At 43.9% G+C, this 26,239-nt stretch overlaps 1 protein-coding gene across 1 annotated transcript in view; it reads right to left on the bottom strand.

Moving 5' to 3' along the window:
• Positions 1-26,239, bottom strand: part of LOC115175619 (unconventional myosin-Ig) — a 62,118-nt gene that overhangs the window by 28,357 nt on the left and 7,522 nt on the right. Inside the window, exons 7-17 of the mRNA XM_029735001.1 lie at positions 24,929-25,045; positions 23,337-23,543; positions 23,003-23,148; positions 22,622-22,736; positions 22,020-22,190; positions 21,094-21,164; positions 16,164-16,238; positions 9,209-9,341; positions 4,578-4,744; positions 4,050-4,257; positions 1,157-1,380 (exon numbers count right to left, since the gene is read on the bottom strand). Coding sequence (XP_029590861.1) covers positions 1,157-1,380; positions 4,050-4,257; positions 4,578-4,744; positions 9,209-9,341; positions 16,164-16,238; positions 21,094-21,164; positions 22,020-22,190; positions 22,622-22,736; positions 23,003-23,148; positions 23,337-23,543; positions 24,929-25,045 — 1,634 coding nt within the window. The remainder of the gene's footprint in view (positions 1-1,156; positions 1,381-4,049; positions 4,258-4,577; positions 4,745-9,208; positions 9,342-16,163; positions 16,239-21,093; positions 21,165-22,019; positions 22,191-22,621; positions 22,737-23,002; positions 23,149-23,336; positions 23,544-24,928; positions 25,046-26,239) is intronic.

The following is a 26,239-nucleotide window of genomic DNA, read 5'->3' on the forward strand; positions in this document are numbered from 1 at the left end:
TTTTCTAATGATCAATTAGCCTTTTAAAATGATAAACTTGGATTAGCTAACACAACGTGCCATTGGAACACAGGAGTGATGGTTGATGATAATGGGCCTCTGTACGCCTATGTAAATATTCCATAAAAATCTGCCGTTTCCAGCTACAATAGTCATTTATAACATTAACAATGTCTGCATGTCACGTCCTGGCCATAGAGAGGGTTATATTCTCTATTTTGGTTAGGCCAGGGTGTGACTAGGGTGGTCATTCTATGTCCTTTTTTCTATGTTTTGTATTTCTTTGTTTTGGCCGGGTATGGTTCTCAATCAGGGACAGCTGTATATCGTTGTCTCTGATTGGGAGCCATACTTAGGCAGCCTGTTTTCCTTTGGGTTTTGTGGGTGGTTACTTTCTGTTTAGTTCTTGTTCCTGACAGAACTGTTTGGCTGTTGTTCATTTTCTTGTTTTGTTTAAAGTGTTCTATTAAAATTATTATGATGAGCACTCAACACGCTGCGCCTTGGTCTACTCCCTTCAACAGCCATTACACTGCACTGTATTTCTGATCAGTTTTATGTTATTTTAATAGACAAAATATTGCTTTTCTTTCAAAACAAGTACATTTCTAAGTGACCCCAAACATATAAAACCAATGACAATATATAAACGAACAAAGCCATTGATCACGTGACACCATTCATTCTTATTTTAAGACTCAATAGTGCATTGAAGCCAAATGAAGTCGGTTAAGATGGAGTCTCATGGAGACATCCAGGAAGTGACGTTGCAGGCTAGCTCCGTGCTGCCCCCTCCCATTGAGTAACTCCAAATTAAAGGCAGACCGAGGTACTGCAGCCTGCCATTAGCAACTAAAAGATCCTTAAAGTATCTTCTGTGTATGATTGAAAAATAATCGGTTCAAGGACATACATCTGGTGTATTAGAAGCAATTATTGGTACCATGATTGTCTTCTAAACATATTTTTATTTACACGAAGATTGCCAGTTTTCCATTCACTATAATGGAGAATGCTGTTTTCTACTAACAATGCCTGCAGTACGGCGGTCGGCCTTGAACTTCATGGCTTCAATGAGAGGGGGCAGTCGTTTTCCCCTGATATAAATGCATGCACATTCTATTTCTCGTTGTGGTAACTACGGGGGCTGACTGACCTGCGATGCAGCTGTTGAGTGATGCTGTCGAACTGTGCGAGGGCTGCCGGCGGCGTGGGCCACTCCACGCTCTTCCCATAGTCAGCCATGTTGCGTACGTTGGTGAAACGTCGTTCTACCTCCCAGAAGTGGGCCTTGACCTTGAAGCGCTTGTAGCAGCCCATGATGGCATAGATGGCACGCATACGCTGGCACCTCATCCTCGCCAGTGCCCCGCGCCATACCTGGGGGAGAGAGGGTGGGAGGGAGGGAGAGAGAGAGCAAAAGAGAGAGTGAGGGATGGAGTGAAAGTGAGAGAGTCAGAGTGAGAGAGAGAGATGGAGCACAGCAAATTCTCCAGTGTTAAATCAATACTGTCAGTGTTGTTCCAGTGTCTATACGGGTCCACACTTTTCAGTGGGCACTCAATTGAAGTAGCAAGTTAGGAAAATACTAATAAAAGGTGAAACAAAGGAGGAAGCGGAAGAAACAAGGGTGACAGGTAGACTAGTTGTCAAATCAAAGTCTGCAAAGCAAATTTGCCAGTGTTAATTTTTCAGTGTAACATTTCTAGTGTTGATTTAGGTGTTAAATTCACTCTGTAAGAGTGAAATTGACACCCAGTGGTGTAAATGAAACCCCAGTGTTGGTGTTAATAGCCAGAGTTATTGTTTTACACTTGGAGAGTAAAACAGTCCCATAAAAACCACGCCCATCCTTATCATATTTCCCAGAATGCTCTATTGTAAAATATATTCTTTAGGGTTGTTTTTAATATCTCTGTTTTTGCATGTACATTGATTGATTAATCTTATGCTACACAAGGCTAAATAACATACATTTTTCTAAACTAATCCAATCAGTTGGTTAGATTTATTGCACCCATTACTGAAATGGTTGTTCCAGTTTAAACGGAACAGTAGTCTTCGTATCAACTTTCCTAACCTTGCAGGTGAATAAAAATCCCAACTGTTGGGTATCATAATTCTGTCTGAAATCCAATATGAATTACACATCACTTTACAAGCCAGCATAATGTGATAAGGAGTTTCCTAACAGCACTGTGTGAGGATTAAACTTGGCCATCAAAGTAAAGCCTAATGATATAAGTGCTGTATTGTCATAGAGTTCAATTTTAATGATAACATTTGCCTAGGTACTCACTTAATGAAAGCCACAGGTCTTTAAAATGAAAGAATTCAATAACCATATCTCTGTCAATAACAAATACAGTCATGGGTGGTAACTCTACAATTCACTCGAAAAGAAAAGGCACCCGGGAAATGTGCAAATCAGGCTTTAGACCATACAGCGTTAAAACAACACCCCAAAATGATTTACTGTAACACAACAAGTGTTAATTTCTTACACTGAGAAAGTGTAACAGCGTTAGCACTACGCAAAGTGTGTCAAGTTTACTCTAAATCAAGTGTTATGTTTTACACTGTAAGTGTTGCGTATCACTCTACAGTAGAGCTATGCAAACATCACAATAAAGTTCATTTGAACACTTCAAAAGTTAAATGGGGAACACCGCAACAGAGTTAAATCTTTAACTCTTTCAAAGGTGTTATTTTAACACCAGTTCAGCAAGGCTCATATGTTCACTGAAAATAGTGTACATTTAACACTTTCTGAGTTAAATGTACACCATTGATTTTTCTGTGTGGGACAAATCAAAGTCTGTCCAGAGACTGTCTGGGTTAGACTTCTGCTGAGTTCCAGACAATGTTCTGTTCCAGTTAGAGAGGCTTAGCTGCAGATAGATTCATCCGGGTTTCGTCCCAAATTGCAACATATTCCCTATATAGTGCATTACTTTTGACCAGAGCCCATACAGTGTAGTGCACTATATAGTGAATAGGGAGTTATTTGGGACGCAGTCCCTGAATTGGGTCAGAGAGAAAAGCAGGGCATTTAATTCACAATCACAGAGCAAGAAGAAGAGAATAATTAATGAAATGTAATGTAACGATGGCTCTGATCGCATTCATTATCCCAATTATTGTTATCAGAGCGATCTCCATTTGACTCAGCAGATGAATCACACTGAGTTGAATATAACACATCCCAAATGGCACCCAATTCCCTATTTTGTGCTAAGGGCGCTGGTAAAAAAACGTAGTGCACTACAAAGGTAGAGGATGCCATTTGGGACTCAAGCTGTGACTGGGAGCCAGATCATCGTCAAGCTGTAGACACATTAAAAGCTTTTCTTTTAAAGGGCCAATCTGCAGTTGTAACATCCATTTTTGGACTTGTAAATGAATGATATGTACCCATGGATTCTTGAAGAATTTAACTTATAAATACCGAATTAGCTTAGTTCAACTGTCGTACCCCATCAGAACCTAAAATATAAGTTTGTTTTACTCTGTTTGTAAAACATTTTTTACATGTAATTAAAAAAATCGCTGATGGTCAGTCCTTGCATCCATAGGACTTTCTATGAATTTGAGAGTGGTTACATTTCTCCAGCCCCATCCCTCAGCTTTTTACTGAAACAGTGGCTTTGTTATTGTTTCAACTGCGGATTGCCCCTTTAAATGCAGAGGTCTTAATAAGATGTGGATGCTGCTGTATGATTCACATTCTGACACGCAAGCTGTTGATGGGGTTTTAATTAGGACTAACTGCCAATGCCATGGGTCCTTGGACAATTAAATGCATCTCTGTCTGTTTTCATACAGGAATAATTTGGTCTATGAAAGTAACAGGAAATATAAATTCAGGATAAATGCCATAGAATTGTGTGTGGAGTATCTGAAAGCAGGGGTTTGTTCAGTAAAACCAAACAGGAGAAAATGTACATTTGGCAAGACAGATATATAGCATTTTCTCCCCATTGATTGAACACAACCCAGTTTGTAAACTTTTACTGTCAGTACAGCCTCCGGCCACTAGGGGCCCCTACCTTCTGTAGGAACAGCACCAGGATGGGGATGAGCGCAGCTCTCTCCTGCTCCAGCGTGAAAAGGGACCGAGGTGTTCGCACAAACAGCTTGGTGTGTCCATACGCCACGTCGTCCTGGAAACCGTGCTGCGTAACAATAGCCTCCACTGCCTCCCTGTCTGTCTCCATCAGATGATTGGGCCAGGTGTACTCACACGTCATCTTATACCTACAGTACACACAGGAGGGAAGATGAAGAGTTCAAGATACAGGCAGTTGTGCTAAACACGACAATGAGTGACAAGGAGTTGGAATGATGGAACAAACAGAGTGGCACTGAGGCTAGGATTGGACATTGGACAGATTTAAATTCCTCTGTTATACACATGGTTGAACACAGTCATATGAAGCTTGTTATTCACATGAATACTGTGGCAGAATGTTATTAAAATCACGGACAATGACTCTAATTGCTGAGAAATGACTCATTCTTAATGTAATGCTTTCGCCCCAATGACGTTAGACCTCAGGGTGTGCATGACCTCTGACCTCTGTAGGAAGCGTGCGTAGGGCTGGCGGTAGGCGAACCCTGCCCTCCGCACCCTGACGTTCTCCAGCAGGCCCAGGTACGCCACCTGGTGTTGGCATCGGGCGTCGTCAAACAGCACGGGAGACTTCATCTCATTGGGCTTGATGCAGCGCACATAGTATGGCTCCTACAATACAAAACACAAAGTCATTAACAGCATAGTTATATACTGTGTAGTACAGTCTCACATAGTACCTCTCTTGTAATACACAGAATAATACACAGTCAATAAGTATGGCTCCTAGAATACAACACACAGAATCCTCTAATATAATACTGTAATACTGCAATACACAACAGAGTCGAAAACTGTGCAGTAACACATAGTACGGCTCTTACAATACAGCGAACACAGTCACAGTCCAACAGGATACAATACACTGTCATAGATGCAGTAAAGAGGTCAATGGAACGCAGACCGCGGGGATAGAAGGACGCCGGATTGGCGCACATTCAACAAATCTGATCTAACAAAGTGGATATTCGTCAAATCCATCATAATTGATGTACTGTAACAGGCCCACAATGTGGTTACTGAAGTCCGATTTCGATATTTTGGGCTGTTTTCACTGCATAACATTTAGAAGTTGTCCCTTTTCATGTTATGAAGAAGTGACTGCTAAATGATAACTCCCTTTTGTATAAGCTGGTAAAATAGCTAGCATACAGAAATCAGGGGTGGTAGTCAAAGTTGTTTTTAACCGTAATGCAGTTACGATGACAAGAACATGTATTTCTGTTGACATCCATACAATCATTATACTCAGATTCTTACCTCAACATATTGTGAAATACACATACAGTGGGGGAAAAAAGTATTTGATCCCCTGCTGATTTTGTACGTTTGCCCACTGATAAAGAAAGGATCAGTCTATAATTTTAATGGTAGGTTTATTTGAACAGTGAGAGACAGAATAACAACAAAAATATCCAGAAAAACGCATGTCGAAAATGTTATAAATTGATTTGCATTTTAATGAGGGAAATAAGTATTTGACCCCCTCTCAATCAGAAAGATTTCTGGCTCCAAGGTGTCTTTTATACAGGTTAGGAGTTTGAGATTAGGAGCAAACTCTTAAAGGGAGTGCTCCTAACCGCAGCTTGTTACCTGTAAAAAAGACACCTGTCCACAGAAGCAATCAATCAATCAGATTCCAAACTCTCCACCATGGCTAAGACCAAAGAGCTCTCCAAGGATGTCAGAGACAAGATTGTAGACCTATACAGGGCTGGAATGGGCTACAAGACCATCGCCAAGCAGCTTGGTGAGAAGGTGACAACATTCGGTGCGATAATTCGCAAATGGAAGACACACAAAAGAACTGTCAATATCCCTCGGCCTGGGGCTCCATGCAAGATCTCACCTCGTGGGGTTGCAATGATCATGAGAACGGCGAGGAATCAGCCCAGAACTACACGGGAGGATCTTGTCAATGATCTCAAGGCAGCTGGGACCATAGTCACCAAGAAAACAATTGTTAACACACTACGCTGTGAAGGACTGAAATCCTGCAGCGCCCGCAAGGTCCCCCTGCTCAAGAATACATATACATGCCCGTCTGAAGTTTGCCAATAAACATCTGAATGATTCAGAGGACAACTGGTGAAAGTGTTGTGGTCAGATGAGACCAAAATGGAGCTCTTTGGCATCAACTCAACTCGCCATGTTTGGAGGAGGAGGAATGCTGCCTATGACCCCAAGAACACCATCTCGACCGTCAAACATGGAGGTGGAAACATTATGCTTTGCGGGTGTTTTTCTGCTAAGGGGACAGGACAACTTCACCGCATCAAAGGGACGATGGACGGGGCCATGTACCGTCAAATCCTGGGTGAGAACATCCTTCCCTCAGCCAGGGCATTGAAAATGGGTCGTGGATGGGTATTCCAGCATGACAATGACCCAAAACACACGGCCAAGGCAACAAAGGAGTGGCTCAAGAAGAAGCACATTAAGGTCCTGGAGTGGCCTAGCCAGTCTCCAGACCTTAATTCCATAGAAAATCTGTGGAGGGAGCTGAAGGTTCGAGTTGCCAAACTTTAGCCTCGAAACCTTAATGACTTGGAGAAGATCTGCAAAGAGGATTGGGACAAAACCCCTCCTGAGATGTGTGCAAACCTGGTGGCCAACTACAAGAAACATCTGACCTCTGTGATTGCCAACAAGGGTCTTGCCACCAAGTACTAAGTCATGTTTTGCAGAGGGGTCAAATACTTATTTCCCTCATTAAAATGCAAATCATTTTATAACATTTTTGACATGTGTTTTTCTGGATTTTTTTGTTGTTATTCTGTCTCTCACTGTTCAAATAAACCTACCATTAAAATTATAAACTGATAATTTCTTTGTAAGTGGGCAAACGTACAAAATCAGCAGGGGATCAAATACTTTTTCCCCCCACTGTATAAACAATAGCTTAAATATTCAGTAGGCAAATTTTGCTTGAGGGCAATGAGGAGATTCAGGATCTTCATGGCCCTTTCCCCTACGCATTTCCATGGCATTTCCATTGTTTTGGTCGAGTTCCATTGACCTCTTTACTGCATCTATGTACTGTGTAGGAGATACTGTAACCATATAGTACCGCTCTCACAATACAGAGAGTAGTGGAACAGTCAAATACTGTGTATTACTGTAGTATCACATAGTACAGCTCCTGTAATAGACAGAATAACCTATACTGGTTATAATAGTGGTAAGAGTCCAAAAGCAAAATAGTGACAAACATTAGAAATACCTATTTTGCCCAAGTTGGCTCTGTAGTCAACTTGGCATGGACCAGACTGTACAGAACTCAGTGGAACATAGCCATCCCAAAGAGGACTGAATCTGCCTTGTGCAATCATGCAGAAATACATCCAATTCTATTAGAATATCAATGCATCATTAAAGTCTAGCGCGGCCAAACTCACAGCGCATCTGTCCTACAGAAAGAGACTATTAAACTCTTAAAATGGCATAATACTAGTTTTTAAAGTGCACAGATAGTGGTAGCATGCCAATTAGTAACCTATTCCCTATAAAGTGCACTACTTTCGACCAGAGCCATGTGAGGCTCTGGTCAAAGTAGTGCACTATGTAGGGAATAGGGTGCCATTTGGGACACATACAGTATGTCCTTGTGCTACCTCTGTGTGCCAGACAGGAGCTTGTTGGGACATATTAAGGGACACATCTTCTTGTCAAGGGAATGGGCATGTTGTGTGTTCCAAATGACACCCTATTTCCATTGAAGAACACTACTTTTGACAAGGGCTCATAGTTCACTATATAGGGAATAGGGTGCCATTTGGGATGCAGTACTTTGTTCTCTCTGTTCTTAGTGTTCTGTGGTCTGTCTCTCATTTACTGCCCCCTGCAGGATGAATACAGTGGAACAGAGCACACACACACACACACACACACACACACACACACACACACACACACACCACACACACACACACACACACACACACACACACACACACACACACACACACACACACACACACACACACACACACACACACACACACACACACCAGCACAACAATTTTAGCTCAGTTCATCAGAGACTTGAGAAAGGAGGCAGTCAGACTGGGAGGGGTAGAACGAGGAGCTGAGAGGCGGTAGGTCAGATTGGGTACAGGTGTCCCCCTGGGACTAACAATCAGGGCATTCAGTCCTTCAACATGACCTAAAAACTGTCCCCAATGTGTCCGTCCCGTCCCCGTCCCCTCTCCATGCACACTGGCCTAGCCCATCCTCACAGAGAAGCACTGAAGCACGAGTCGGTCATCTCAAAATAACACCAGGAAATGTCACATCTCAGTCAGGGTTACAGGGAGACATATCACCTCATGTAGAAACAAATTCCTCATGTGCTGTAAGACATGCTTTATCACTCATATGTCTAAAACGTTGCATATACTGTAGATATGGCACAGGTCTGTGTGAGATACAGGATATTACATCACATATACTGTAGATGTGGCACAGGTCTGTGTGGGATACAGGACCAGTCTTGTCTGTGTAGCAGACTGCCATCTCATTAATGTAGTGGTGGTATGTCTTGTGTCCAGGCATTTTCTCACAGGACAGATAGATAGACTAGACCCCCCAGGGAGAGGCTTATAGGACCACAGGCAGCCGGGTGGCAACCGTACCAGGCTGTGTTTTGGGGTATTTTTGTGTGTGTGTGTGTCTCAGTAATCATCCCTGCAGTTTGTCAGTATCTGACTGACCTCTCAAAAACAGACATTGTTATCTCTCTGACAACGTTATCCATATTTCTAGGAGCTGGTTGATTCGTCCAGCTGTTAGAAACACAGGTGTGGCTAGTCCACAATGTCCAGAGGACGATGATGACAGAGAGGTTAAGCTCATGTTAGATAAAAAGCATGGAGAGTGACGGATGAGTGGCCTTGATTTGACAGCCATTGCCAAGCAACACGGATCCATACTATATTGCCAAAAAGTTGGGAGAAAAGTAGGAGTGGGACAAACATCAAACCTACCAAGCACACCAGAGTCACCATGAACAGACTGAACTTTTATCGCTATGAGGAGTTGCCCAATACAACCAGTCTGCAATCAACCACCACTGACCTTGCAGCCCAGTTTATCCACAAGGGCCACAATGGAGTTCTTGAAGAGGGTGGCTGCAGTCAGGGGTCGTTTAGTGACCTCTGTGATGCTCAGCTGACCATCTGGCCACATCTCTTTCAGCACAGGGTTGGAACTACAGAATGAGAGAGAGAGAAGAGAGAAAGAGATGGAAGGAGGTTATAAAAGCGAACACAGGCTCAAATGTAAGAGTTTGAAGAGAGTTTAGAACAGCCTGAAAGGAGAAAGAGGAGAGCAGGGGTACTGTACAGACAGGATGGAAGTAGGTACCTAGGAGAGAAAGGAGAGCAGAAGGGTACTGTACAGACAGGAGTGAATGGAGTCTAGGAGAGAAGAGGAAGGCAGAGGGTACTGTAACAACAGGAATGAAAGTAGTCTAGAGAGAAGAGGAGAGAGCAGAGGGTACGGTACAGACAGGATGGAAGTATGTCTAGGAGAGAAGAGGAGAGGCAGAGGGTACTGGAACAGACAGGATGAAGTAGTCTAGTGAGAGAGAAGGAGAGCAGAGGGTACTGTACAGACAGGATGAGGTAGTCTAGGAGAGAAGAGGAGAGCAGAGGGTACTGTAGCAGACAGAGGAAAGTAAGTCGAGGGAGAAGAGGGAGATGCAGAGGGTACTGTACAGACAGGATGAGGTAGTCTAAGTGAGAGAAGAGTGAGAGCAGAGGGTACTGGTACAGACAGGATGAAGTAGTCTAGGAGAGAAGAGGAGAGCAGAGGGGTGACTGGGTACAGACAGGATGAAGTATTGCCTGAGGAAGAGAAAGAGGAGAGCAGAGGGGTACTGTACAGACAGGATGAAGTAGTCTAGGGAGAGAAGAGGAGAGCAGAGGGTACTGTACAGACAGGATGAGGTAGTCTAGGAGAGAAGAGGAGAGCAGAGGGTACTGTACGGAACAGGAATGAAGTAGTCTAGGAGAGAAGAGGAGAGCAGAGGGTACTGTCCAGACAGGATGAAGTAGTCTAGGAGAGAAGAGGAGAGCAGAGCGTACTGTACAGACAGGATGAAGTAGTCTAGGAGAGAAGAGGAGAGCAGAGGGTACTGTACAGACAGGATGAGGTAGTCTAGGAGAGAATAGGAGAGCAGAGGGTACTGTAGCAGACAGGATGAAGTAGTCTAGGAGAGAAGAGGAGAGCAGAGGGTACTGTACAGACGGATGAAGTAGTCTAGGAGAGAAGAGGAGAGCAGAGGGTACTGTACAGACAGGATGAAGTAGTCTAGGAGAGAAGAGGAGAGCAGAGGGTACTGTACAGACAGGATGAGGTAGTCTAGGAGAGAAGAGGAGAGCAAGGGGTACTGTACAGACAGGATGAAGTAGTCTAGGAGAGAAGAGGAGAGCAGAGGGTACTGTACAGACAGGATGAAGTAGTCTAGGAGAGAAGAGGAGAGCAGAGGGTACTGGTACATACAGGATGAAGTAGTCTAGGAGAGAAGAGGAGAGCAGAGGGTACTGTACAGACAGGATGAAGTAGTCTAGGAGAGAAGAGGAGAGCAGAGGGTACTGTACAGACAGGATGAAGTAGTCTAGGAGAGAAGAGGAGAGCAGAGGGTACTGTAAGGACAGGATGAGGTAGTCTAGGAGAGAAGAGGAGAGCAGAGGGTACTGTACAGACAGGATGAAGTAGTCTAGGAGAGAAGAGGAGAGCAGAGGGTACTGTACAGACAGGATGAAGTAGTCTAGGAGAGAAGAGGAGAGCAGAGGGGTACTGTACAGACAGGGATGAAGTAGTCTAGGATAGAAAGAGGAGAGCAGAGGGTTACTGTACAGACAGGATGAAGTAGTCTAGGAGAGAGAGGAGAAGCAGGTACTGTACAGACAGGATGAAGTAGTCTAGGAGAGAAGAGGAGAGCAGAGGGTACTGTACAGACAGGATGAAGTAGTCTAGGAGAGAAGAGGAGAGCAGAGGGTACTGTACAGACAGGATGAGGTAGTCTAGGAGAGAAGAGGAGAGCAGAGGTACTGTACAGACAGGATGAGGTAGTCTAGGAGAGAAGAGGAGAGCAGAGGTACTGTACAGACAGGATGAAGTAGTCTAGGAGAGAAGAGGAGAACAGAGGGTACTGTACAGACAGGATAGTCTAGGAAGAAGAGGAGAGCAGAGGGTACTGTACAGACAGGATGAAGTAGTCTAGGAGAGAAGAGGAGAGCAGAGGGTACTGTACAGACAGGATGAGGTAGTCTAGGAGAGAAGAGGAGAGCAGAGGGTACTGTACGACAGGATGAAGTAGTACTAGGAGAGAAGAGGAGAGCAGAGGGTACTGTACAGACAGATGAAGTAGTCTAGGAGAGAAGAGGAGAGCATGAGGGTACTGTAGCAGACAGGATGAGAGTAGTCTAGGGAGAGAAGAGGAGAGCAGAGGGTACTTAACGACAGGATATGAAGTAGTCTAGGAGAGAAGAGGAGAGCAGAGGGTACTATACAGACAGGATGAAGTAGTCTAGGAGAGAAGAGGAGAACAGAGGGTACTGTACAGACAGGATGAAGTAGTCTAGGAGAGAAGAGAAGAGCAGAGGGTACTGTACAGACAGGATGAAGTAGTCTAGGAGAGAAGAGGAGAGCAGAGGGTACTGTACAGACAGGATGAAGTAGTCTAGGAGAGAAGAGGAAGAGCAGAGGGTACTGTACAGAACAGATGAAGTAGTCTAGGGAGAGAAGAGGGAGAGCAGAGGGTACTGTACAGACAGGATGAAGTAGTCTAGGAGAGAAGAGGAGAGCAGATGGTACTGTACAGACAGGATGAGTAGTCTAGGAGAGAAGAGGAGAGCAAGAGGGTACTGTACAGACAGGATGAAGTAGTCTAGGAGAGAAGAGGAGAGCAGAGGGTACTGTACAGACAGGATGAAGGTAGTCTAGGAGAGAAGAGGAGAGCAGAGGGTACTGTACAGACAGGATGAAGTATTCTAGGAGAGAAGAGGAGAGCAGAGGGTACTGTACAGACAGGATGAAGTAGTCTAGGAGAGAAGAGGAGAGCAGAGGGTACTGTACAGACAGGATGAAGTAGTCTGAGAGAGAGGAGAGCAAGGTACTGTACAGACAGGATGAAGTAGTCTAGGAGAGAAGAGGAGAGCAGAGGGTACTGTACGACAGGATGAAGTAGTATAGGAGAGAAGAGAGAGCAGAGGGTACTGTACAGACAGGATGAAGTAGTCTAGGAGAGAAGAGGAGAGCAGAGGGTACTGTACAGACAGGATGAAGTAGTCTAGGAGAGAAGAGGAGAGCAGAGGGTACTGTACAGACAGGATGAAGTAGTCCTAGGAGAGAAGAGGAGAGCAGAGGGTACTGTACAGACAGATGAAGTAGTCTAGGAGAGAAGAGGAGAGCAGAGGGTAACTGTACAGACAGGATGAAGTAGTCTAGGAGAGAAGAGGAGAGCAGAGGTACTGTACAGACATGATGAAGTAGTCTAGGAGAGAAGAGGAGAGCAGAGGGTACTGTACAGACAGGATGAATGCCCAAGTAGTCTAGGAGAGATAGAGGAGAGAGAGGCAGTTACTGTACAGACAGGATGAAGTAGTCTAGAGAGAAGAGGAAGAGCAGAGGGTACTGTACAGACAGGATGAAGTAGTCTAGGAGAGAAGAGGAGAGCAAGGGTACTGTACAGACAGATGAAGTAGTCTAGGAGAGAAGAGGAGAGCAGAGGGGTACTGTACAGACAGGATGAAGTAGTCTAGGAGAGAAGAGGAGAACAGAGGTACTTTACAGACAGGATGAAGTAGTCTAGGAGAGAGAGAGGAGAGCAGAGGGTACTGTACAGACAGGATGAAGTAGTCTAGGAGAGAAGAGGAAGCAGAGGGTACTGTACAGACAGGATGAAGTAGTCTAGGAGAGAAGAGGAGAGCAGAGGGTACTGTACGACAGGATGAAGTAGTCTAGGAGAGAAGAGGAGAGCAGAGGTTAACTGTACAGACAGGATGAAGGTAGTCTAGGAGAGAAGAGGAGGCAGAGGGTACTGTACAGACAGGATGAGTAGTCCTAGGAGAGAAGAGGAGAGCAGAGGGTACTGTAACAGACAGGATGAAGTAGTCTAGGAGAGAAGAGGAGAGCAGAGGGTACTGTACAGACAGGATGAGGTAGTCTAGGAGAGAAGAGGAGAGCAGAGGGTACTGTACGACAGGATGAGTAGTCTAGGAGAGAAGAGAGAGCAGAGTGTACTGTACAGACAGGATGAAGTAGTCTAGGAGAGAAGAGGAGAGCAGAGGGTACTGTACAGACAGATGAAGTAGTCTAGGAGAGAAGAGGAGAGCAGAGGGTACTGTACAGACAGTATGAAGTAGTCTAGGAGAGAAGAGGAGAGCAGAGGGTACTGTACAGACAGGATGAGGTAGTCTAGGAGAGAAGAGGAGAGCAGAGGGTACTGTACAGACAGGATGAAGTAGTCTAGGAGAGAAGAGGAGAGCAGAGGGTACTGTACAGACAGGATGAAGTAGTCTAGGAGAGAAGAGGAGAGCAGAGGGTACTGTACAGACAGGATGAAGTAGTCTAGGAGAGAAGAGGAGAGCAGAGGGTACTGTACAGACAGGATGAGGTAGTCTAGGAGAGAAGAGGAGAGCAGAGGGTACTGTACAGACAGGATGAGGTAGTCTATAGGTTCTTAGGAGGAGAAGAGTTAGAGAGCAGAGGGTACTGTACAGACAGGATGAAGTAGTCTAGGAGAGAAGAGGAGAGCAGAGGGTACTGTACAGACAGGATGAGGTAGTCTAGGAGAGAAGAGGAGAGCAGAGGGTACTGTACAGACAGGATGAAGTAGTCTAGGAGAGAAGAGGAGAGCAGAGGGTACTGTACAGACAGGATGAGGTAGTCTAGGAGAGAAGAGGAGAGCAGAGGGTACTGTACAGACAGGATGAAGTAGTCTAGGAGAGAAGAGGAGAGCAGAGGGTACTGTACAGACAGGATGAGGTAGTCTAGGAGAGAAGAGGAGAGCAGAGGGTACTGTACAGACAGGATGAAGTAGTCTAGGAGAGAAGAGGAGAGCAGAGGGGTACTGTACAGACAGGATGAAGTAGTCTAGGAGAGAAGAGGAGAGCAGAGGGTACTGTACAGACAGGATGAGTAGTCTAGGAGAGAAGAGGAGAGCAGAGGGTACTGTACAGACAGGATGAAGTAGTCTAGGAGAGAAGAGGAGAGCAGAGGGTACTGTACAGACAGGATGAAGTAGTCTAGGAGAGAAGAGGAGAGCAGAGGGTACTGTACAGACAGGATGAGGTAGTCTAGGAGAGAAGAGGAGAGCAGAGGGTACTGTACAGACAGGATGAAGTAGTCTAGGAGAGAAGAGGAGAGCAGAGGGTACTGTACAGACAGGATGAAGTAGTCTAGGAGAGAAGAGGAGAGCAGAGGGTACTGTACAGACAGGATGAAGTAGTCTAGGAGAGAAGAGGAGAGCAGAGGGTACTGTACAGACAGGATGAAGTAGTCTAGGAGAGAAGAGGAGAGCAGAGGGTACTGTACGGACAGGATGAAGTAGTCTAGGAGAGAAGAGGAGAGCAGAGGGTACTGTACAGACAGGATGAAGTAGTCTAGGAGAGAAGAGGAGAGCAGAGGGTACTGTACAGACAGGATGAAGTAGTCTAGGAGAGAAGAGGAGAGCAGAGGGTACTGTACAGACAGGATGAGGTAGTCTAGGAGAGAAGAGGAGAGCAGAGGGTACTGTACAGACAGGATGAGGTAGTCTAGGAGAGAAGAGGAGAGCAGAGGGTACTGTACAGACAGGATGAAGTAGTCTAGGAGAGAAGAGGAGAGCAGAGGGTACTGTACAGACAGGATGAAGTAGTCTAGGAGAGAAGAGGAGAGCAGAGGGTACTGTACAGACAGGATGAAGTAGTCTAGGAGAGAAGAGGAGAGCAGAGGGTACTGTACAGACAGGATGAGGTAGTCTAGGAGAGAAGAGGAGAGCAGAGGGTACTGTACAGACAGGATGAAGTAGTCTAGGAGAGAAGAGGAGAGCAGAGGGTACTGTACAGACAGGATGAAGTAGTCTAGGAGAGAAGAGGAGAGCAGAGGGTACTGTACAGACAGGATGAAGTAGTCTAGGAGAGAAGAGGAGAGCAGAGGGTACTGTACAGACAGGATGAGGTAGTCTAGGAGAGAAGAGGAGAGCAGAGGGTACTGTACGGACAGGATGAAGTAGTCTAGGAGAGAAGAGGAGAGCAGAGGGTACTGTACGGACAGGATGAAGTAGTCTAGGAGAGAAGAGGAGAGCAGAGGGTACTGTACAGACAGGATGAAGTAGTCTAGGAGAGAAGAGGAGAGCAGAGGGTACTGTACAGACAGGATGAGGTAGTCTAGGAGAGAAGAGGAGACCAGAGGGTACTGTAAGGACAGGATGAAGTAGTCTAGGAGAGAAGAGGAGAGCAGAGGGTACTGTACAGACAGGATGAAGTAGTCTAGGAGAGAAGAGGAGAGCAGAGGGTACTGTACAGACAGGATGAAGTAGTCTAGGAGAGAAGAGGAGAGCAGAGGGTACTGTACAGACAGGATGAAGTAGTCTAGGAGAGAAGAGGAGAGCAGAGGGTACTGTACAGACAGGATGAGGTAGTCTAGGAGAGAAGAGGAGAGCAGAGGGTACTGTACAGACAGGATGAAGTAGTCTAGGAGAGAAGAGGAGAGCAGAGGGTACTGTACAGACAGGATGAAGTAGTCTAGGAGAGAAGAGGAGAGCAGAGGGTACTGTACAGACAGGATGAAGTAGTCTAGGAGAGAAGAGGAGAGCAGAGGGTACTGTACAGACAGGATGAGGTAGTCTAGGAGAGAAGAGGAGAGCAGAGGGTACTGTACAGACAGGATGAAGTAGTCTAGGAGAGAAGAGGAGAGCAGAGGGTACTGTACAGACAGGATGAGGTAGTCTAGGAGAGAAGAGGAGCAAGAGAAGCAGGGTAACGGGAACTCATTTTTCAAGAACTTTATCATTCTGTAAAGCGTGTGTGTGCAGAGGAGACACCTGTTATACATGAGCCGCTTGAAATCTTGGAAGAGTGGGTCCTTGTTCTTGTCCAAAAAGCCCTCGACGGAATATCTGAAATAGAGAGACAGACAGACAGATGTTATAGAAAATAACACAGCCTCAAATGTACAAGAGACCCCCCCCCCCCCCCCCGCAAGAACACTAATTGAAGTGACGAGTCGAGAAAAGCCTGAAAGGTGCTATAAAAACGACAGTACATGAGTTCTGACACTGCAACCATAAGTGAAGTAACACAGACAGTACATAAGAGTCAGTCCTAAACTCTCTCCTAATGGGAGACTATGATGGATCACTAATGGCACCCTATTACCTTAGTACTATACTACTTTTGACCAGGGCACATAGGGTTCTAGTCAAAAGTAGTGCACTACATGGGGAATAGGGTGCCATTGAGAATGCATACTATATTACCAGCACAATCCCTTCTACACAAATAGAACAGTACTCTCTCAAGTGAGTCAAGGAGTCCTCGGGCAGAAGCTTATAATAATAGTCACGGTGCTTAGTGGATTGAGTAAACTCCCCGAGAGCTTACATTTAAGAAACAGGAGAGAAAAAAACTGAGTTGAACCACATCAACAACATTATGATATTATGCACCACTTTGTGGGACTAGTTACTATTAAAAAATACACAATACGTGTGCATGGGGCAACCTGATTACATTAAATAGAAAATAGAACAATGAATGAACTTTATTAATTGTTTAGAACTAAATGAGGTAAATTGAGTTGAAACTTCGCCGTAGTGATATCTCATGGCATGCTGCTTCACTGGATTAGAGAACCAGATGTGAAAGGCTAAACCCTTAAATACACACACACACACACACACACACACACACACACACACACACACACACACACACACACACACACACACGTACACACACGCGTGCAGGTACATATTCATGCATACACAAGAACTCTCTCTCTCGCTCTCTTTCAAACACACACAGACACACCCTTGCCACACACAGATATGGCACTGTGAAAGAATGTTCTGTCTCTCCATGACTGTCACATCTGGACAGAGAGGCAGATGAAGAGCTTGTGTTAGTATGACAGATGTGCTCCTGAGGCTGATGGAGGCGGTGTGTGTGAGTGTGTGTGTGTGTTGTTGTGTCAACACCACCTGACCGGATTCCAGGAACCTCTCTAGAGAGAAGAACACACCATGTGTTCCAAATGGAACCCCATTCCCTATATAGTGCACTACTTTTGACCAGGTGCTGGTCAAAAGTAAAGCCCTATGTAGGGAATGGGGTACCATTTGGAAGGCAGACACATACAGGGCCAAGGCAGATGCTACAAGGACAGGACAGACAAGATGACACAGGGAGGAAAAGCAGCTATCCAGATGATGAAGGATGATTCAGGGTATATATGAGCATTTCCCAAACTCGCTGTTTTTCCCTAACACTGCACAGCTGATTCTAATGATCAAAGCTTGATAATTAGTTGATATGAATCAACTGTGTAGTGCTAGGGCAAAAACCAAAACGTGCACCCCTTGAGGTGCCGAGGACTGAGTTTGGGAAACCCTGGTTTCCTGTATTGTACAGGTAACTGCCAAAATAAAGGAAACACCAACATAAAGTGTTTTAAAAGGGCGTTGGGCAACAACAACAATATACTTTGTATCCCTCATTTACTCAAGTGTTTTCCAAAAATATAAATGCAACATGAAACAATTTCAAAGATTTTACTGAATTACTGTTCATAGGTGGAAATCAGTCAATTTAAACACATTCATTAGGGCCTAATCTATGGATTTCACATGACTGGGCCTGAGAGGGCATGGGCCCACCCACTTAGGAGCCAGGTCCACCTACTGGGGAGCCAGGCCCAGGCAATCAGAATGAGTTTTTCCTCACAAAAGGGCTTTATTACAGACAGTTTGGATGTACTGCCAAATTCACTAAAACGACATTGGAGGTGGTTCATGGTCGAGAAATGAACATTCAATTCATTGGCAACAGCTCTGTTGGAAATCCCTGCAGTCAGCATGCAAATTGCACGCTCCCTCAAAACTTGAGCCATGATCGGTGGCATTGTGTTGTGTGACAGAACTGCACATTTTAAAGTGGCCTTTAATTTATTGAGAGAAATGAGCTTTTTGTGCGCATGGAACATTTCTGTGATCTTTTAGTTCAGCTCATGAAAAATGTACATGTTGCATTTATATTTTTGTTCAGTATAGGTTTGAAGGTGGAGGGTAGCATATGGGACGGAAGTACATTGTGTGCAGTAAGCAGTATGGAAATATATGGTTATACAAAGCAAAGGTATATAGTGGTGAGAGACAGAGTGAAGTGCTAAAGGCCATGGTTAAAATGTAAAGGCTAAGCTATAGCATGCAGTTCAATAGTATCTAGAATTAGGATGGGTTTGAGGAGTCAGCAACACTATAGGGCAATGAGATGGAAAAGTATGGCTGTAGGATACAGATGATAGCGGTAAGACAGCGAGAGAAGACAGAGAGGAAGAGAAAGAGAGGAAGAGAGACGGAGTGAGAAAAGTCAGGAGGGAGGGAGGTGGGAGCAAAGTAGGTCAGTGCTGGAGGGGCATGGGATGGGAGGGGTGGCATTGTGACATGGGGGGTGGCAGGGACAAGGCAGGGTATATTTAGCAGGAGCAGGGAATGGGATAGGTTGGGAGGGGGGGACTGTCGCAGTCACAGCGGAGGTGTAGGGACCTTATGGGGGATGACAGCTAGGCTGAGGCAGGCTCTCCCCTGGGTCCTGGCTATGACAGAGTGACAGACAGACGAGGACAACACAGTGACAAGGAGAGCCTTCCATCTTGGCCGCCCAGGAGCCCTGTCGTACTGGAACAACATCTAATCCTTTTAACTATATATTGCACTACCTTGGACCAGAGCCCTGCTCAAAAATAATGCCCTATATAGGGAATAAGGTGTCATTTCAGACGCAGGCGCAGACTAGTGCACTAGCATGTTGTGCACTAAAAGGCATGACTGTGATGTGTGAGCCAGCTGGGGATTCAGGGATGGATGAATGTAAACTAAACATGACCTAATTGCTCAGCGTTGAAGTCATGTTATACTCATGTTAACCTGGATTCCCTGACTGTCATTTCTCGTCACATGTACTTGGCAAGACCCACTCGACTTCTCCTTTATTAATACTGCTCGAGACTTTCTAAGGGGAAATAGTCTGGTAGTCTCTCTCTCTCTCTCTCTCTCTCTCTCTCTTCTCTTTTTATCCCTTCCATCCTTCCTCTCTCTCTATGCCTCCCTCCCTATATATCCTTTCCTCTTACTCTCCCTGGCTCCTTTGATGCCCTACTATTTCTAAAATTGAGGGCAATGTAGATCCTTCAAACCCACTGTAAGCCAATGGAAGACCTTGGTACTGGATAATCCCCCAGTGTTAGCCAATGGAAGACCTTGGTACTGGATAAACCCTCAGTGTTAGCCAATGGAAGACCCTAGTAGTGGATAAACCCCCAGTGTTAGCCAATGAAATATGCTGGTACTAGATAAACCCACAGTGTTAACCTATGAAAGACCCTGGTACTGGATAACAGAATGGTCTACTCCCTCCCTGCCCTCTCCTCCCTCCCTCCCTCCCTCCCTCCCTCGTCCCTCCCTTCCTCTCTCCCTCCCTCAACAAGACGACGTCCTTCTATTTCAAATGTTTTACTGTAGGTCCCACAATACTAGTGCCAACAGTGCTAGCCAAGTCACTAATGGCTTGGCGCTGGTATTGGCTTGTCTCCATTTAGCTACACTGCCCTTGACTTTTCATCCAATCAACATTAATCTTATAGGTCCTATAACCTATGACCTTCCCTGTGTTACATCATCATGACCTTTCACCTGTTGAACCACCATAGTTTCCTGTCATGGTTGTGGTTTAAGTGCAGGCTGAGTCAGCCGTAACCCTCCTGTTGTGTTCGTTTCATGTTAATTAATTCTGTGTTCCCGGTTCAAAATGACCGCCTCATTATTGCTGATTATAAATCCATAATAATACATATATTATCATTTAATGTTGTGTTAGATCTTTTTATCAACTTAAGTTCTTGCGAACATTACACGTTTTGAACTATTTGCTATTTATTGACCTGAGCTCATACAACTCGTTTTTGAGTATATTTTTTGACTATAACAAATACTCAAATGAAACATATTGTGCTATTTATCACACACTACTTTCTCCTCTAATGCATCTTCACTGTCAGTTTCCTGGCCTCTCTCCTTCTCACCAGTGTCATGATCAAAGATATGATCAAGAGCCTCACATACAGTATATCATTTGGTCATTGGCCTGCCACAGAATGAATTGTGAGCAAGGCCTTAAAAAAGCTTAATATACTAGAGCTGCGAGAAAAGTTCTATATATTATTGAAACAATGTTGCGATTGTTTGTGAGAATGCAAACAGGTGTGGTTCCCATGGGGGAAAGATTCCATTGAGGAAAGGTTCCCGTGGGGGTTGCCATGGAAGCCAAGAAGGGGAGTGAGGTGTGTGTGTGTGTGTGTGTGTGCTCAAACACACATGCATGTGGGGGTCCGGGAGAGGAAGTGTGTTCATCTGATGAATGGGCATGTGCCTGAAATCAATTTTATACACTATTTGCAGTCTCAACCCATTCATTTCTAATGACAGATCATTTTTCACCGGGAACACCACAGGTGTACAAAAGTTAAATAAAACACCCAAAATGTAATGAAAATCATCAAAATGTATTTTGTGTGTTCAGATGCCCTGTGTGGACAAAGTCATGGAACCTTAAGGCAACCCGATTTAAATGAACTACATTTTTCAGAGAGAAAACTTGTAAATCGGTTCAATTAGACCGGAACACAGCAGGAGGGCCAACACGGATGAAGGAGAATAGAGTAAGTGACTTTACAGCAAGTACAAGTATGTGACTCACGTGACGTCCCCAGCATAGTGGCGGATACGGAAGTCTCTGTGGAACTCCATGGTCTTGTCTGATGGGGTGAGCTACAATGGAGATATTATCCCCATCATCATCATCATCATCATCACCATCATCACCATCATTATTGTTGTGACCATCATCATCACCATCATCATCATTGTGACCATCATCATCACCATTATCATCATCAACCTCGTCATCATCATCGTCAACATCATCCTTATCATCACCATCATCATCATCACAGTTACCCTCTGTAATATAGGCTGGCAGAGGGGGATACAATCATCTCTTACACCTCTCGTATGCCTCTCACATACATCTCTTCAAGAAACCGAAATGGAAGCATCCTATAGTTGTTGGAAGTGGAGCATTTAGACCCACTACCATTGGATGCTACTGTCTGTCTCAATGGTCTCAATGGAATGTAGCTGCCTTCTGAAGTATAACGAAATCACAACAGAGTGCAAATAGTGGGATGGATACCCCTCCTCTCTATTACCATCCAGTGTAACGGCACTAACAATATCACACCAGTGGGGTGTTAAAGACATTCTTAAACCGTCCATGGGGTCCTGATGGGAGTGTTGCAGTAAAATGAAGACAGTAATGGAGAGAAGACATCTTCAGTGAGGTAGAGGAAGGATTGGTGTGCCTCAGCATAATTCACATTGTGGGTTTTTAATGTAGGTTGCAGAAGGAATGACGATTTCATGGTTATAGGGACATGGTTATAGGGACATGGTTATAGGAGCTGTAGGCAGGAAATGTTGAGGTATGTGTGTTAGAAGTATGGCCTGGGAGAATAAAATAGACTAGATTAGAAGAGAATAACAGAATAGACTAGAATAGAAGAGAATAATATAGAATAGAATAGAGTTTATTCTATTGAAGGCAGCGTTGCTTGTCTGACCCACCTTGCGGGAGGTGTAGTGAGGGTGTTGTCCCAGCTTAGCATCCATGCTCTCCAGGCAGATGGTGTCTGTCACCTTACCCACAGTGAGACAGGCCTCGTCCAACACAGAGATGATGCCCTTATGGGGCTGTTCCACCAGGTCCACGATGATCTGGTTGTTAAAGTAGTCAATCTGGAAACACACAGGGGGAGAGGAACTGTTAGATGTAGGGTTCTGAATACTGCATGTGTTGCTTATGGGAGTGTGTTTGTGGAGAGAGAGAAACGAGAGAGAGAGAGAGAGAGAGAGAGAGAGAGAGAGAGAGAGAGACAGAGAGAGAGACAGAGAGAGAGACAGAGAGAGAGACAGAGAGAGAGACAGAGAGAGAGACAGAGAGAGAGACAGAGAGAGAGACAGAGAGAGAGAGCGAGAGAGAGACAGTGAGAGAGAGAGAGAGAGACAGTGAGAGAGAGAGACCGAGAGAGAGCGAGAGAGAGAGACAAAAGGAGAGAGTGAGATAGAGAGAGAGAGAGAGAGAGAGAAAGAAAGAGTGTTTCTGCGTGCACGCGCGTCTGTGTAGGCATGTGTTTGTGTTAGTCCACGTGCGCGTGTGTCTGACTCACATGCCGCCAGGTGATACCCTCTCTCTGGTACTCATCTTGTTCCTGGCGAAGGATCAGCTCGATGAAGAGCTGCTGCAGCTTCTCATTACAGTAGTTAATACAGAACTGTTCAAAGCTGCCCGACGACAACACAGAAACACAGTTTCAATATGGAACAACAGATCATGTAGTCACCATGACTACCATACATTTTGAATAAATAAATATATTCTTCAGAGAGGTTTCAAAAAGTTTCAAATTATAGATATTGTGAGAAATATTTATATCAAGATATATCTATCTTGTCAAATACAAGGCTGATCCACCATCCTGATAACTCACAAGATTGTACATACATGGACAGGGAGGAGAAGGTAGATAGATTCTACTGGAGAGTCTAACCTGTTGTTGTCGAAGATTTCAAAGCCGTAAATATCCAGCACTCCGATGACTGTGTTTTTCCCATGAAGCACTGGGTTGTAGTCTTTCACCTCAATAACAGCATTGATACGAGCCACAATCCAACAAAACAATCTCTCATAGAGAGCCTAAGGAACCAACATAGAGCAGGAGAGAGAGAGAGAGAGAGAGAGAGAGAGAGAGAGAGAGAGAGAACAAAAGAGAGAGAGAGAGAACGAAAGAGAGAGATTATGCAGTACACAATAATGAGTCAACATTGATGGGATTTGTCATTTATGAAGACAACAAGTCTTGCTAATAGTGACCAGCCCAGTACCTTGGCGAAAGCGTCCCGGCCGAAGCAGGCCTCCTTTTCAGTGTGTCCCTTCTCTATGACCTCTCCGCCCCCGGTGGCCACAGTGCGGTACAGCAGGCTCTTAGTCACGTTGTCTGGCTCTGTGGTGGTCAGCCCAGCGATGTGACTCACAGCCTCTGAACCCACCACCTGGACACTCTCACTGTCTGTCTCAAACTGCAGGTTGCCCTGGGGAGTGGCAGAAACACAGTTCATGATCCTAGTATTATAAAACTGGATTTGGTATAAATCATAGATCACAGGGTTGAACTTTACTTCGCAAGTAAATTGCAAGATATGTACTAAGAAACAATATGGTTTCCAACCAGGATATTAAATGTTCCTTTTATCTGTGTATCAACTGACATGTATGTGTAACTGATAGATGCACACACACACACACACACACACACACACACACACACACACACACACACACACACACACACACACACACACACACACACTACATGTTAATGTTTTTAAATGTATGTCAATTGTAAAGTACAGTATTTTGTCTGTAATGTCTTTTTCGTTGTGTCTGACCCCAGTAAGTCTAGCTGTCGCCATTGGCGTTGGCTAATGGGGATCCTAATGTATCAAATCAATCTCTGTCAAGCATGCTACGTTTTACTGCACTGAACCATTAACACTAGCTCTTAGTTTAGAGGTGGGCACCAATAATGTAAGTAACCAACATGCTACGTTTTACTGCACTGAACCATTAACACTAGCTCTTAGTTTAGAGATGGGCACCAATAATGTAAGTAACCAACATGCTACGTTTTACTGCACTGAACCATTAACACTAGCTCTTAGTTTAGAGATGGGCACCAATAATGTAAGTAACCAACATGCTACGTTTTACTGCACTGAACCATTAACACTAGCTCTTAGTTTAGAGATGGGCACCAATAATGTAAGTAACCAACATGCTAAGTTTTACTGCACTGAACCATTAACACTAGCTCTTAGTTTAGAGGTGGGCACCAATAATGTAAGTAACCAACATGCTAAGTTTTACTGCACTGAACCATTATCACTAGCTCTTAGTTTAGAGGTGGGCACCAATAATGTAAGTAACCAACATGCTACGTTTTACTGCACTGAACCATTAACACTAGCTCTTAGTTTAGAGGTGGGCACCAATAATGTAAGTAACCAACATGCTAAGTTTTACTGCACTGAACCATTAACACTAGCTCTTAGTTTAGAGGTGGGCACCAATAATGTAAGTAACCAACATGCTAAGTTTTACTGCACTGAACCATTAACACTAGCTCTTAGTTTAGAGGTGGGCACCAATAATGTAAGTAACCAACATGCTACGTTTTACTGCACTGAACCATTAACACTAGCTCTTAGTTTAGAGATGGGCACCAATAATGTAAGTAACCAACATGCTACGTTTTACTGCACTGAACCATTAACACTAGCTCTTAGTTTAGAGGTGGGCACCAATAATGTAAGTAACCAACATGCTAAGGTGTTATAGCTGCGTTGGACCATTCAGGTATCATTTGGTATGTATGGCCAATAGAAATGTGACCAAGAATATACTGAATACAACCAACCAGGATGAGGATGGTCCCCAGGATCCTGTAGATGGAGTCGATCTCCTCCTTTGAGAAGCCAATCACTTGCAGGGCACTCAGCACAGCCCTGTGACTGGACCGGTCATTGTTGGATGTCTACAGAAAAAGAGAGAGGTAAAATTACAGACTACAGAACAGTATTTACTACTCTTTAACTTTACGTTAGGTTACCTTACTTTATGTTACTTTACCCTAGGTTATTTAACGTCATTCTACTTTACTTTACATTACTTTACTTTACCCTAGGTTATTTAACGTCATTCTACTTTACTTTACTTTACATTACTTTACTTTACCCTAGGTTATTTAACGTTATTCGACTTTACAAAACATTACTTTACTTTACCCTAGGTTATTTAATTCTACTTTACTTTATGCTACTTTACTTTACCCTAGGTTATTTAACATTATTCTACTTTACATTACTTTACTTTACCCTAGGTTATTTAATTCTACTTTACTTTACGTTACTTTACTTTACCCTAGGTTATTTAACGTCATTCTACTTCACTTTACATTACTTTACTTTACCCTAGGTTATTTAATTCTACTTTACTTAACATTACTTTACTTTACCCTAGGTTATTTAATTCTACTTTACTTAACATTGCTTTACTTTACCCTAGGTTATTTAATTCTACTTTACTTAACATTACTTTACTTTACCCTAGGTTATTTAATTCTACTTTACTTAACATTACTTTACTTTACCCTAGGTTATTTAATTCTACTTTACTTAACATTACTTTACTTTACCCTAGGTTATTTAATTCTACTTTACTTAACATTACTTTACTTTACCCTAGGTTATTTAATTCTACTTTACTTAACATTACTTTACTTTACCCTAGGTTATTTAATTCTACTTTACTTAACATTACTTTACTTTACCCTAGGTTATTTAATTTACTTTACTTAACATTACTTTACTTTACCCTAGGTTATTTAATTCTACTTTACTTAACATTACTTTACTTTACCCTAGGTTATTTAACGTCATCTTACTTGACTTTACTTTACATTACTTTACCCTAGGTTATTTAACGTTATTCGACTTTACTTAACATTACTTTACTTTACCTGTCACGCCCTGACCAGGTGAACTCTTCTATTTTGGTCAGGGTGTGGCATTTCTATAGTTTATTTTCTATGTTTTGGTATAGCCTTGCTTTGGGGCGTATTTCTATGTTGGGTTATGTCGATTCCCAATCAGAGACAGCTGTCGCTAGTTGCCTCTGATTGGGGAATCATATTTAAGTTCCTTTTCCCCCCACGATGTTTGTGGGTTGG

Source organism: Salmo trutta, chromosome 36 (assembly GCF_901001165.1).
Source record: "Salmo trutta chromosome 36, fSalTru1.1, whole genome shotgun sequence".
In the NCBI taxonomy this organism is placed as follows: domain Eukaryota; kingdom Metazoa; phylum Chordata; class Actinopteri; order Salmoniformes; family Salmonidae; genus Salmo; species Salmo trutta.